Source organism: Corvus brachyrhynchos, unplaced genomic scaffold, assembly GCF_000691975.1.
Source record: "Corvus brachyrhynchos isolate BGI_N302 unplaced genomic scaffold, ASM69197v1 scaffold257, whole genome shotgun sequence".
In the NCBI taxonomy this organism is placed as follows: domain Eukaryota; kingdom Metazoa; phylum Chordata; class Aves; order Passeriformes; family Corvidae; genus Corvus; species Corvus brachyrhynchos.
In genome coordinates, this window is record NW_008239119.1 from 276,887 (window position 1) to 291,582 (window position 14,696).

At 46.6% G+C, this 14,696-nt stretch overlaps 1 protein-coding gene across 9 annotated transcripts in view; it reads right to left on the reverse strand.

The window, feature by feature from the left end:
* LOC103619530 (lethal(3)malignant brain tumor-like protein 3) overlaps window positions 1-14,696 on the reverse strand; it is a 36,696-nt gene that overhangs the window by 9,455 nt on the left and 12,545 nt on the right. For 8 of the 9 annotated variants that reach the window (XM_017739934.1, XM_017739937.1, XM_017739933.1 and 5 more), the window contains 9 exons: window positions 14,511-14,587; window positions 12,909-12,994; window positions 9,188-9,298; window positions 7,916-8,030; window positions 7,716-7,815; window positions 6,722-6,898; window positions 5,334-5,465; window positions 4,889-4,950; window positions 2,366-2,532 (listed from right to left, as the gene is read on the reverse strand). In XM_017739934.1, the coding sequence (XP_017595423.1) occupies window positions 2,366-2,532; window positions 4,889-4,950; window positions 5,334-5,465; window positions 6,722-6,898; window positions 7,716-7,815; window positions 7,916-8,030; window positions 9,188-9,298; window positions 12,909-12,994; window positions 14,511-14,587 (1,027 nt within the window). Of the gene's footprint in view, window positions 1-2,365; window positions 2,533-4,888; window positions 4,951-5,324; window positions 5,466-6,721; window positions 6,899-7,715; window positions 7,816-7,915; window positions 8,031-9,187; window positions 9,299-12,908; window positions 12,995-14,510; window positions 14,588-14,696 lie in introns of those variants that run through there. The other variant, XM_017739941.1, reaches the window with a different exon arrangement.

Here is a 14,696-nt window from a genome sequence, read left to right on the forward strand (position 1 = left end):
AGAACACCCTGGTAACTGGATGTGACCCTTCTGGGAGGTGGTGATGTGTGACAGACACTGAGATCAGCACAGACAGGTGTCCCTTGGTGACAAAGCAGCCCCACACTGCACCCCTTCCACAGCCACTGCAGGACTGACCCCTCCTGAGGCCCTGGAGAGGCGCTGGGTTAACGGGGATTGAGAACCCCACTCACACTTGGCACAAGGACAGTTCCCCCCCCCCCCCCCAGGCATTAGCATTTGGTGCAGGATTAACTAATGAACGCTACAACTCTAGCACATCTTAATGTTCTTCTATGAGTCAATAGGCTGTGCTCTGAAAACAAGACAGGAAGCTTTCAATAAATACCAAAGCTGCATTACAGTAACCACTCTTAGTGACTGCTCAGTGTTACCACGACTTTCCTAGCTTGAGGGCCCCTAAATACTGCTGCTGCTGCTGCTGCTCTGCCATTTCAGCTGTTCTCAACCAGCAGAGAATTAAAGCAAGGTTTTTTTCCTTAATGTGGGTTTTATAAAATAAAAACAGCTCTTCAGCCTGAAACCAAAGGAGAATTTTACACCCCCATCACTCCTGTTTCAGATCAGCAGAATGGACTCCTTTGTGCAGCAGAGTTCAAAGCACAACCCAAAGGCAAATGTTTGCCCTGCAGGAAGACGTTGGGAGCCCAAATGCCGACAGACCAAATGTACTTTGGACTCCCTAAAACACAGCAAGTCCTGCTGCTTTCAACTCCCAGACCTGTGGCTACATTGCACTGCACATGCTGACCCTGCAAGTGCTCAGAGAGAGCCCAAATTGACTCCTCTGGGAATTTGTGATGAACATAATTTGCAAAACCAGACCCACTTTACTGAAATTCAAGATAAAACTTGTAATGACTTCAGCCAGTCCATTTTGGTGCTGCAACTGAGCTTTTTAATGTGCCATTCACACTGCTACTGGCAGCCAAAAGTTCCCCGGCTGTTTCAGGCTGCAGCAGAGTTCAGTTTATTCTGTGTTGGAATCACTATATCCAGTGCCCTGCATCCATGTCTGTGGTCCCTGCTCACACTCATTCGTTATCAAACTAATATCCCAGTTAAATTTACCCAGCAGTTGCTTTAAAGGTCAACTGCAAAGGACAAATTTTACTTGGCTTGGATCCTGACACTGTACTTCCATGAAGCAGCCTCCTGTTTTATCCAAAAGAAAGAGATTTTGATTATCATGTCAGAGGATTATCTGCTTCTGACTTTATTGATTTGCTAAAAGACCTTTTGGACAAATCATTGGAAGCTTTCTCAAAAGGACAGGAACAGTAAATCTTTCAGAGATTTTTTTTTCCTCCTTGGTATGAATTTAATTCTAACACATTTTTATTGAAAATTAAAAAAAACCATAACCAAAACCCAACACCACCACAAAACCACAACAACTCAACATAAAAAAGGACTAAGTTTTAAAACATCAACACTAATTGCTCTGTCCCTTTCCCAACTGCTGTGGTTCCCATTTCCCACATCACTGCAATCCCACCAGACTCCTACCTCTCCTCCCGCATGAAGAACAAAGTCAAGACTGGATTTATCTGATGTTAAGAGGCACTTAGGGAAAATGCACTTTTAGAAAGTCTCTGAAGATCCTCTCTGCATCATGAACAGCAGTACCTTTTTCTTGCTTTGCAGATTCCCTGCATCCTTGCAAGCACAACACTACAGCACATTTCTCTGGAATTAAATGTCCTGCAATTAAGCACCAGGATCCAAATTGTCACCACTTCCCAAGTGCAGAGAGAAATATTATTTATGCCCAAGGCATTGGGGCAAAAACCAACTACTCAGCACACAAAACACTCTGGCTTTTTCACACACCACCTAATTACAGAAGACATTTCAAGAGCTGCAGAGACACATCTCCAGCTGCACAGCTACCTCTGCCAGAAATCAGGTCAGGCTGTGGGCAGTTCTGTTCCCAGGGAATCAAGTAGGGAGATGCAGGAGGAGTGGGCATGCACAGCGCAGTTTGGAATTCTCTGCACTGTAAAAGTGAATCAGCAGCAAAGTCACAGGAGAGGGGGAGGGAGATCAGAGGAAGGGAATCTGCTGTCAGAATGATACTTCAGGCCTGAGGACTGGGAGATCGAGGGGTAAATAAACAGAAGGAGGGAGGGAGGGAATCCTATTGAGGGCAGTAAGTTGTGGATACCAGAGGGTTAACAGGGTCCTGGGTCTAACTTCCAGCTGAGTCAGCTGTGGCACACTCACAGCAAACACAAGAGCACTGCCTAGGAAAGGGAAGGAAATAAAGATGTCTCCCAATTAGCACTCCCGAGGAAAAACATTCCTGCAGCCCAGGAGAGCGAACAAGGAACAGGTAACTCACCTCTTCCACAGTCCATTTGGCAACTTGTTTGGCTGTCAGGCCCGAGACCTCTGGCAAGAGCCTGCAGTGCTGCTCCCAGAAGAGATGGAGGCGGTGGGTCGGGTTAGAGGCCAGGGAAGGCATGAAGATAGACTGGTGGAGGGCCTGCTGGAGATCCAAATCAGGGCCTGGAAAAGGAAACAAGAGGAGTCAGAGCCAGGCTTCAAGTAGGAGCAACTACAACAAAGCAGGAGAAAGGGTCACAGCCTGGAGGGGAAAGCAAGGCAGGGTGAGCAGAGCCAGGCACGGCTTCTGTGTGGCACACTGAGCTCTCAGGGCATTCTCCCCACCCTCCCGAGCAGGAGAAAGGGAAAAAAAAGATAAGATTGCCAGGCTGGAGGCTTTATCGTTAGCTTCTTCCCTGGAAAATGATGTCATGCTGCTAACAGAGAAGATGTTTGCAGCATTTTATTGACAAGGTGGAGGAGTTCTGGTAACAGCATCCTCGGCTGGGAACTGATGGCACCGTTCCAGCCCCAGCTGTAGCCAGAGCTCTGTGCTGCCAGTATGGCCTGGGCTCGCTCCCCAGGAGACTCCCAGGCCAGGAGTGCTCAAGGTACCTCCAGACATCAACTCCCTCCTCATGTGTCAGTTGATGGAAGCTTTGAAAACCAAGGCAAGAACAGGAGGAAGAAATCACCCCTCCCTAATGAGATCACTGGAGCAGTGCAGAGTCATGGTCCTACAGAGACGTGCTGGTTATACAACAGGAAGCCGGGCAGAGGATGGGAACAGGCTGGAAACACTCCTCTGGTTCACAGCGGCTCGGGGGCTGCCGCGACCCCCGCCCTGCAGGCTGCTCAGCGCCATCCCGCAGCATCCCCGCAGCATCCCCACAGCATTCCCGCGGCATCCCAGCCCTCGGGAACGCTCTGTGTGCCTGCAGCGGCCGCTGCTGCCTCTGCTCGGCGGCTTGCAGTGGGCTGGGGTGTAAGGTGGGGGGGGTGAGCAGTCACTACGTGGAAAGCACAAGGAAAGCAGCCAAAATACAAAGAAAAAGCAGACTGCCGTGGTTTGCCAGCTCCCCCCCAGCCGAAGGGGAAGCAGCTCTGGAGGTAAAGCCTGTCCTAGTAAACAGTCACTCCCCTGGTCCCAGAGTGCCCCCTCAGCTCATCTCCACATCCCTAAAGGACATGAGACAGCATCCAATACATCAAATTTCTAATAATGAAACCAAGGGAGGATAATGGAAGTCTGAGTAAGAACTGCTCAGTTCAGGAGCTCCTGGTGATGAGAAGGCACAGGACACTGTGGCTGTCACCCCCTCCTCCCCTGCTGCACTGTTGCAGTGGTGGGGACAGACAGCAGCTGCTCTTGTCCCCACCTCCTGCTCCAGGAGGTCCCACTCATGCCCAAGGTTTCCCCCACTGCCATGTCCCTGTTGGGTGGGCACTGCTTCCACCTCAGGCCAATTCCTTTTCTCCACTAAGCCCTAATCCTTGGACATAAACAAGTGACTTTCCCTCTGAGGAAGAAGCAGTGATCTCATAGTTCAAACGTAGCTGGGAGGAAAGTTCTGGGTACCTGTGAAATTACAGGTCAGTGGATTATTGCAGCATTTCCCTCCCCTGATTTCCATCACTCTGTGGAAGGTGAATGTGAAGGGAGAGTGAGAAGCTTTCCCTGCCAGCTGCAACTGCAATTTGGAGCTGGCAGAGCCCTCAGCTCTGACTGCAAAACTCAGCACTAGGTAAAAATGAGTTTTAAAAAAAAAAAAAAAAAAAAAAAAAAAAAAAAAAAAAAAAAAAAAAAAAAGACATCCAGGCACCTGTCCCAGTTTTTGCCTGCTAAGCTATTTTTGATTGGAGACTTATTACCATGTTAAATCCTCCTAAAAGCCTGGTCAGCTCCGTTCTCTGAAATGGCTTTTTATAGTAAATCTGAAAGTTAAGCATATGGTTTCCTAAAGTAATAGCAGAAAGCTGCTCTGAAAACTTAACCTGTCATGTACCAGGAAAAAAACCCCACTGTTTTTCCACTTAGCTTTTCATTTTCTTTTTCATCGCAAAGAGAACATTTAAAAAGTCCTCCAATGATTTAGAATATGTTTCTGAATACCCATAAGGGTCTAAAAAAAGGGGTTGATGGAACCTAAACTATCTGCTAAGTTTTGAGCAAGTCTCCCTTGACCCCTGTGCTGGCTCTGTCACAGCCTGACACAGGTCACAGCCTGTTTGGAATCCCTTGTCACTACAGAGGAGTTTGCAGCGGCACAAAAAGCAGTGCAAACTTGTCTTCTCCATTAATAAATACAAGGCTCCACTCTACAAAGTATTAAACCTTTCACTTCTAAGTAATTTTACCCTTTCTCCTCCTTCGTTAAAGGAAGAAAAACTACCATTGTCATCACCTCCAGCAAGTGCTTTCTCTTGACTGTGGAATCAAAGGCAAAAAAAGCTGTGAAGTTCTGAATGCTCCTCGTGACTGTGGGGATATTGCAGAGATAGGCACACACAGAGAAAGAAGGAATAAAATCTAACCAACCTTTCCCATTGCTTTCCTGTTTCACCAGCTGAAACTTGATATAGGCATGTGAGCACCCAAGCCTGAAAGCATCAATGACAAAACATTTCAGAAGATACAGAAATGGATGTAATTTCTTCTCTATACAAAGATTAATAGGATTTATAGAAACTAAAAACTTTTTCCTCTTAAAATAAGCAATAGCTCCATCCCTGACCTCCCTCTGAGCGAAGGGCTGTTCTATTAAATTCATGGCCAGAACTCAGATCTGAGTTTACTGCAGGAAAGAGAGGGCCCAAAACATCAGGAGGAAGGGAGGAGATTTACCATGTCATTCTAAAACACTGCTGCAAAACTCTGATCAAATTGAGCTGTTTGTTATTTACATCTTTATTTCAGATACAGCAGCGGCATCAAGAAACACAACTGTTAATGCATGAAAATACACCACAAAAACCTTGTTTACGTTTTTGGTGTGGCTTTGATGTCTGCAGAGGAATTCTCCTCTCCCCAGTCTTTCTCCTGACTGTTTTCCGACTGTTCTGATGGAGTGTGGATGCTGCTTTGACACCACTTTTCACTGTCTGATGCAGATTTTCTGGAAAGACAGATAAATGACAGTAGCTGAGCTGACATCCTCTGTTCCCTTTTCCCACAGGAGAGCAAAGCTGGCTGCTCCTGGCAAGTGAGAGCAACAACCACCACCTTGTGGCAGAACTTTCCTCTGCCCTCCATGAGTACAAAGTGCTTTGTTCCTCTTCTGCACGGATTGAGAGAGTTTATGTGAAATAAATCAGCCTCTGTGGACTCAGGCTCTGATCCCAGCAGCTACAGGAAACCACTGTGTTATGGTGAAAGCAAGAGATTTAAGATTTCTGAATCTTGATACCTCTGGGTAACATTTAAGAGTTTCCATGACTAAGTTTGATGCATAAACTGAGCTACAGAGTTGGCCAAGGAAGGACAAGTAGCAGGGTGATACCAGATTTACAGGCTGAATTCAGACCTCCCACTATCAGGAAATGAAATGCTTAGAAGAAAATAAATATATTACAATTCTAGAATGCCATTTATTCTGTAAGAATCCCAAATCTCCTGAGAGGGCTTTATGGTAACAGTGCCACTGAAATGCAATCAATTTTGGTGTAGAAATTAAGGAATGAAGATGCCTGCTTAGTTTTGGGCTGGGAGGAAGCAATTCGGCCATGAAGGCCAGGGAGGAGAAAGAAGCATTCATTCCTTTTTTCTGGACAAACAGATCCTGAAAATGTTATAAATCCAAACAAAAAGATGAACCTTAAAATACAGATAAGCCTTCACATACAACAAAGAACTGAAGTATTGCTGGCATTTGCCCTATTGAGACTGGATTTGTGAAGACTGAAAAATGATTCAGTTTCCTTCAGTGCTGCTCAATAGCAAGAATTTATTTTAAGAAAACAAAGTATCTGAGAGAGCTCAGCTTGTTTGCTGCTAAGTGATACACACACGGTGCTCAGCCAACCCCGGGTGGATCGCAGTTACAGTTTAATAGCGCAAAACAACCTTGGCTTGATAGTTTTAGGACAGGAAACGAAGGAAAAGAACATATTTTAAATTGAAACAGCAAGGGAAAATTTATGGAGACAGAATGCAATTTCCTTTGACCAGAGCAGGATTAAGGAATCAAGAAACCTATTAAGGCATATGAGGGTATAAAAGTGCACTGCTCTGTGTTAGAGTGTCTGGGGCACAGGTCAGTATTACAGACAGATGAACTCAATGCTCTGCTGCTTCTCTGCCAATTCCGGTGGTTTTCATCCTTGTAAATGGTTTTGTTCCCCAGGACCTGGCCAACAGTAAAATCCAGCTTACCTGGATTGTGAAGAGTCCCCCTGAGAAGACTCCCCCGCTCCCAGCAAGGGGACAGGGGTCTCCAGCCTCCTGGCTTTCTGCATGCTGTTCCCAGGGGAAGGTCTCTCCCCACTCAGCCGGTCCTGTAACAGGTTCTCTCTGCTGAGGTTCACATCTGAGTATGGGCAGCCAACTAAGCTGTGACAGAGAAACAAAAACCAGAGAGAGAGGGCAATGAAGGCTTTACAGTCATACAGTCTTCCCTGTCTCAGGCACAGAAATCCATCACAAACCCAGAAAAAATGAGGCCACAAACTCTCGGGAAGGGCTGTTACCCAGCTCTAGGTGTGGGAAAGCAGGAGACTATATGGCAGAATTAAAAACCAAAGTCATTTTGTTAAAGAGCCACCTCGGAGGGCAAGAAGAGCTCATCCTCTATAACCTGCTTATCTGAACAACATTTCATGAATCAACAGAGTTCTGCAACTTTCAGTCTGGAAAATTCAAAGTCCTTTACTACATGATAAACAACCAGGTCTTCAGGCCTCCCACCTGAGATTGTTTTCTTGCTCTTAAAATAATTTACTTGAGAAAAAGCTTCCTTTTCCAAGAGCACACAAGAAATCAAAAGGCAGAGCACAAAACATGAGCGATCTCTCCTCACTTACACTTTAACATCCTACCCATGCCCTCTCCTCACTGTCTCCTTGCATGCTGTTCTTGGGTATATTTCACAAAAAGAACTCCTCCAGTACTGCTGGAATGTAGAAATTGGAGTGAATGAATCTGTTTGCATTGCAGCTATAATGATTATAGTGGTATAAACAGAATTTATGATCTAACAGTCCGCTTAGACACAAGAGGGAGCTGTGATTTCAATTACAACTATCTCCAGAATAACCATCCTGAGATCATTTCAGTGCAGTGCAGTTGCTTGGTGCATTGTTGTTATTATTATTATTATTATTATCATCATCATCATTATCATTGTTACTAACAGCACTCATCCACATACGTGTAATGTGTTCCGTATCGGGGGCCCCGCACGTGCCCGATCCCCTGGCAGCCTGGAGTAGGACACGCCTGTCCCACTGCATCCTCTGGGTCTTCAGCACCTGGCAGTAGCAAAAAAAAGAAAGTTAAACAGATTTGCACGTGAGGAGCAGACTGCACTTAGGAGATTATCCAGGGTACCAAAGGGTGTCCTGTACTTACCTAGAGGCACTTGCAGAGCATGCCCGGTTTTGTCACACCAGCCCACAGGATGGATGTCAGGGCTGTCTGCATCCACCCAGAAATCGTAGTGATGGTCCCAGCCATCAAAATGTATCTGAAAGAAGCAAAAGTCTCAGGAAAAGACACAGTTCAGGGCATGACTCAGCTTTTATGTTAACTTCCCCCTTTGTTTCACCTTGCTCAGCTTGAGGCTGATTCATTCAATCTTTCAGATCAATCTTTCAGTCAGGCACAGTCATCTCTGTGCTCAGTGTGACTGTTTTCCTGCACCTGTGTTCTACAGAACAACCACGTTCTGGTGGCACAGTCTGTCACCCCACAGCCTGTGGGTGCTCTAACACTCAAAGTCCAAAGCTATGCAAACACAAATACTTATTTAATTGTTCTGTTTTCTTATGATCCCAAAACACCATAAAAGCCAACAAGTTCAGTGAGTTTTGCAGTGAATGAGCTACAGTTTTCTGCTGGATGAAGGGACTGGTAATAGTTAGCTCAGATCCAGGCCAGGTTAACAAAGACTGAGGATCACTGGAGCTTAAACGCTACTGGGTTGTTCATGCAGCCAAGTTTAAATGTATTCATTCCGTTTCATGCCACTATGGGCTGGCAAAGCTTGGCTTTTGTCCACAGCAATGAGACTGAGAATCAACCAGATAATGGGGAGTGAACTCCACTCCTGCCCACGTTATCATCCTTTGGGAAGGAGACCTGTGGCCATGGAGTCTCCATCACTGCAGCCTCCACTTTAGCTGGCTCACACTTAATTCCTCAGAAGCCAAAGCAAAACAGATTATTTTGGCAATATATTTGCATGAAAAGACTAAGTTAAAATGCATTTATGTGACAAATTTGTACTGGAGAATGAGGCCACTTCCCACATGTAACCAGGGTTTAAACTGCTTTGGGTTTTCCTTTCCTGGTAGGAAAAAACCCCAGTCAGGCAGCTTCCCACAGCAGAACACTCATGCTGCCTTCAATCACGGAGATCACAGGAAAATTCCAGGAGATGGGACATCACCCTGTCAAGTGTTAGTTCAAAACAGTTACATTAGAACAATAACTAACACCAGGCCGATTCCATCAGATTTCAGCAAAGCAAAGCAACAGGAAGCACTTCCAGTTGGGCAGGCCTGGAGGCCACAGCAGCTGCCAGGCTGCTATTTGCTGCTCCTCATTCCCACGGGTGTTTTCCCTGCGCTGCCCATCCCGGCGTTCCCAGCACAGGCTGTGCCCTCGGGAGCAAGATCAAACCTTAACGCGATGGTTGTCTTTGTCAACGATTGTTGCCACTCTTATCAGGATGGGATTTCGTCTGTCCACAGCCTCTAACTTCATATTAGCCTGGAATCCGTGAGGAGGACGCTGGAAGAGAGCATTGTAAGCAGAATGCTAAAAAGCCTTGGAGTTCAGAGCTGGTACCTGCTCTGAATGAAACGTGCTCCCGTTTCCATCCACCCCGAGCTGCCTTTGGAGCTTTGGGTTATCTCACATGCCAGACTGTTCAGAGGCTAAAATCAGAGCTTCCAAGACGTTAAAATCAGAGTTCCCAAGAGGACTGAGCTGAGTGTTTGTCAGCAGCCCCAAACTGCTGGAGAGCAGCCTGAGGTGGCTCAGCACAGAGCAGCTGTCCCAGCCAGGGCAAGAGGCCCTTCCCTCACGGACAAAAGGCCAGGAACCACCATGAGCTCCACTGACACGGCCTCCCCAGCCTGACAGCAAACCTCCCACACAGCAGGGACCTGGCCTTCTAGAGAAGAGGAGACTGAGAGGAAATCTCAACAGTACATATAAATATCTCCAGAGCAAGTGTCAGAGGGTGGTGCCAAACTCTCCAGCAGGGCCCAGCGACAGGAAAAGGAGCAACGGCCCTAAACTGAAACACAAGAAGTTCCACCTCAACATGAGGAAGAAATTTCCATGGAGGGCGGTGGAGCACTGGAACAGCTGCCCAGGGAGGGCGTGGAGTCTCCTCTCTGGCGAGTCTCTCTCTCAACCCACCTGGATGCAGAATTCCAAACCCACCTGTGTCCCGTGCTCTGGGTGACTCTGCCTTGGCAGGGTGGTGGAATGGATGATCTCCAGCCTCTCTTCCAACCCTGACTATTCAGTGATCTCCCACCAGCAGGGACAGTGGCCAGTTCCCCACTGTGCACATGTGAACACGCCACCGGGTGAAGTCTCTCTTCACTACCCTACGTCCTCCCTGGCATCAGCCACAGCTCCTGCCTGTCACAGTCATCCTCGTTACACAGGTCACCCTCTGCTCCTTATGACACCACCTGTGCTGCTCATGAACTGCTGCTGGGAGCTGCCGTGCTGGGACTCGGAGCAGCTCCGGCCCCAGAGCGTCCCCCTGCAGTGGCTCACTCACCCTTCTCCTCAAACCCCAAAGACTTTGGGAAAACTCCAGAATGTGCTTTGACTGATATGTGCCCTTTGCAGCACCTTATGTAACCTCTGAGCAACAGACAGCTTTTACCAATGTTTCCATTTATCTGACTGCAAATTCCTCCTCTGACCTCCTCAGCTGGGGGTTATGGATGCTCATTCAAAACATGTCCCTCTCACTTCTGCACACAGAGGTCAGGATTGCAGCAAGAAATGATAAATTGTCTATTTGAACATGGCCAGGTTAATGAAATTATTATAATCACTCTTCCCTCCCAATCTTCCTTACCCTTTTTACTGCCTGTGCCAGGGGGCAGGAAGGAGATGCACCCTGAGCTTAGGGGTTTAACTCCAAACCTGAAGTTCCTCTTGGGTCATTTCACCCGACACAGACACCTATCCATGGGCTGTCAGACACCAGACACACCAGAGAATAGACAATCTAAACTGCTTTTATTTGCAAGAGCAGCGGAACCAGCCAATCTTGTCTGTCCTCCCTGAAGGAGGAGCTGAGTGCTCAAGGTCCAAATCCTGCCCAGAAGAGGAGCCAAGCTCTTTGTTTAAGCCTTGCTAAAGGGTTGCTGCCCTTTTGGAAATAGCTTATGAATGTTTTGGAAGTGGCAGCCCAAGAGGATGGGCTGATATAGCAATACTTATATTGGAGCTGCCTCTTGAGTTTTCGGGTGGAGAGGGCAGAAAGCCAGACCCAAGACCTGCTATTTGTGCTGATGACCTGTGTCTCCAGACTGCATAAGACAGCTCTTTAAAATTGTTAAAAGCTAATTCAGTGAGAAATGCCTGTTCTGGCTCTCCACCTGCATTTTTATGTACTGATTTCCTGTAATTGCTAGCTGGAATAATAATAATAATAATAATAACAATAATTTTTAAAAAATCAATAGCTTTGCCATTTATTTGCGCTTCAGTCCAACCAAGCCAGAAAAATAACGAGGTTCGATCTTGAAAGAGTTTTATTAACTGCTGATATATCAAATACCTTTTCTTTTCTGTCTCATTTTTGAAACACAGCTTTAGATGCTAATTTGCACTCTGGAGTTTCATGAGAGCCAGAATTGGTCCTTCCACTCTTCTCTCAGAGCCTGATACCTGAAGGAGCAGAACAATGGCTGCAGAGGCAGACAAGGCAGCTGCATCCCCCTTGGGAAGACACTTTGGAAGAATCCAAAGAAGGGAGTTCACAGTACTGAACAGGCTGCCTGTCCTGAGCAAAGCCCTCAAGTTCAGATGACATTTTTCACGACATTTTAGACCCTGGAAATCTGAGGGAAGAAGCCACAATAGCAGATTACTGAGGACTTGGGCTGGGAGTTTTAAGTTCACATTTTCCAGCTCTATTGGGATTTTAGGAGCTCAAAAAGGCTTAGTCCACCCTTGGGGGCAACAGCTGTGTCCCACTGACAGCCTTCACTCCTCATCCTGCCCTCTGGCTCCCAGGTGCTTCCCAGCTATGGGAAACCTCAATCCCAGGGATGTTCTGGTAACTCCAGTTAAAGCCTTACACTTCTCTGAAGAGGCAAAAACCTCTTCCACCTCCCTGACACCACCTTGCAGCCTGCACCAACCTCAAGTGGACACCGCTGAAATCTGGCAATTATCGAATCTGTCTGGCTGGATTTTTGCCTCCCTTATCTGAGGTCCCCCTGACTGCTTTTCCTCCTCAGTCCCAAAGACCTTTCCACAAAAATACACGGGAGGGCAGCAGGTATAAACCTGCAACTCCGCTTCAGCAAAAGGAACCAAGACAAGTGTCACGATGGCATGGAAGAGTTTTTAAACACAGTGCAAAGTTTAGCAAGGTGAGCCAGCAGTGTGGAAGGAAAAAAATCAATTTAAAAGTACAGTTATTTTAAAGGCTTTTGTTTTGTTTCAGCTCACAGTGAGATTCCAGACAAATACACTGAACTGCAGTGAAACAAACAAAAGCTCACAGTCCTAAGGTTGAGAGAAGCACCTTCACACTGAGTCTGCAGGATGGTCCTAGCCCACCCAGGGGTTTGGCAGAGATGCTCTTTCATCTGTTAACACATTTATTTCTGTGGAGGGCACAGCCAGCTCCTCCCCAGAAGGACTAAGATCTGTATTAGCACACATAAACCCTTGATATGAACTTCTCTACCTTAATTCCAGCCTCACTAGCCAAGGAAATACGGATTTGCACAACCGTGAGGTGAATTTTAGAGAGGTTTTTAAAACGTCATGTGGAGGGGACACCAGATGACTGCACTCTTTCTCCCCTCTGTGCCCTCTGTGAGGCACTTCCCACATTCCTCTGGAACACAGTTACCTGTGTGGACTGAAGGCTCTTCACTTAAATCTGTTAATGGAGCCACTGAAGATATTTAGTCTAAAATCCTTTCCAAGCCAGCTCTTCACAGTATTAAAAAAGAAATAAATCTTGTATTTTGCTGTGTGTTTTGCTTTAGCAGCACTGAGATGATCTTAAAGTAAACCACAGTTTCACCCGCCTGGCACAGATGAGGTGAACCACCCTCAAACAAAGCCTCTAGCAAAAAAAGGGTAGATAACAGCACCTGAGCAAGAACAATCAAAGAGATTCACCCACCAGTTTAAAGGCTCTTGCTGGGGCTGCTTGGGAATTAGTTTCTTCCAAGTATTTCTCCCATGAGAAGCCTTTGGAATCCTTGTATCCTGAAAAAACAGAATTAATATTTAGGTAAGAAAAGCCCCACATGTATTGTTACAAACAGCAAAAAGGCAGCTCTGTGATGCTGTAATTGGCACTTACAGTGGATGGATGGTGCTGGGAAGCAGCCTGTTTGCTCCTACCCACCTCCGGCACCCAGAGCAGCTCTATCTATGCCCCAGTTTTGGACTGGGCTTGAACCCTGGTGAGCTCATTTCTGTACAGCTTAATCAATTCTTGTTCTCTAGAGAAAGCTCCAATTAAGAACTAGTCAGAGGATTCTGTGATGTGCAACGGCATCACTAAATTAATTTCCTGTTTTATTAACTACTCTACATGTGAGTGCCTGTAAGACTGTAGAACCTTCTCCTCTCCTGCTGCCCGCTCACCCAGGCTGAGTGAAACCAGCAGCCTGGAGAGAAAAGGCTCCACGGGCGTGCTGCTCTAACAACACTGGGATGTCCCTCCCTGGCAATTACATTTAAGAAACTGCTCTACTTTTTTCCTCTTTCTATTTCAGTAATTTTTACCCCCAGGACGGGTTCCTTTTGGCAGGAGAGTGCAGTGACTAAATGCAGAGCACAGTCTGCAAACCGCTGCACTGAAGTCCCTCAGCAGAGAGACCAGAACTGGCTGCAGGTTTTGTTGGGGGCACAGGAAATCCTGACACGAGCAGAGGACTGCAGAGCCCAGCCCCGCTGAACTTTCCAGGAGCAGGGGGAGATGTGGTGCTGCTGAGAGGGAACGTTCACAACCCCTTCTACATCTACAGCAAAGGCACTGAGGCCAATGCCACCCGTGCAGAGGGACCGTGCAGTGCTTCCCGCTCCGCTGAACCTGGAACGCAGTAAATACAGGAATTCTTGCTCCAGGGCTGTCAGTCTGACAAATGTCAGGCTTAATTTTTTTATGTTTGCTATTTTGAAGGTGAATGAGCACTTCTGAGGCCTGAAAACAACACTGGTTTCCCTGTATGTTCTGCCCTCTCTTATTTGCCAACATTCTCTTCATTTATGAAATTCCAGCCCAGCAGAAAGAGATGTGGCTTCACTTACTCCAGAAATTCCACCTAGGAAACCATTAGAGCGTGGTGCTAACAACGCCAAGGCTGTAGTTCAATCCCTCTACGGGCCATTCACTTAAGAGTTGGACTCAATGATTCCTGGGGGTCCTTCCAGCCCAGAGTACTCTGTGATTCTGTGATTTCCAGAAATTCCATCTAGGAAATCATGAAACTGATCCCTTCTTCTCCCAGCTCACCTTGAAGGAAATGCTGGAAATCCTTCTCACTTTTTCCCTTCTAAACTCAAATTCAATTATAAATTACCAAACCCTGTTCCATTTCTTGAAAGAACTATGAAACAACATAAATTGCAGTGGCAAAAAGCAGGAACAATAATATTGTTCAAGCAGTAAAGAGTTCTGAAGCAAACCTGGAACTTGCAAACATGTAATTATGTGGAAGATACAGTTTGCAGGTTTTTTGGCTGAGGCAGGAAGTAAGTCTCACTTGCAACCTACCAGGTGGTGTTGTCAGTGGGGTTCCAGTTTCTTGGCAGTAGCCGACAGGACGGATATATGGGCTGCTCGTTTCACACCTGAATCAAAGAGGGAAAGTTGGCACCAGTCAGATGGAAAGCAAAAAGAAAGGCAGGATTTCAAACGCTGTCTGATAGGTGTTTGCTGGGTGAGCAGATGCTTTCAGTG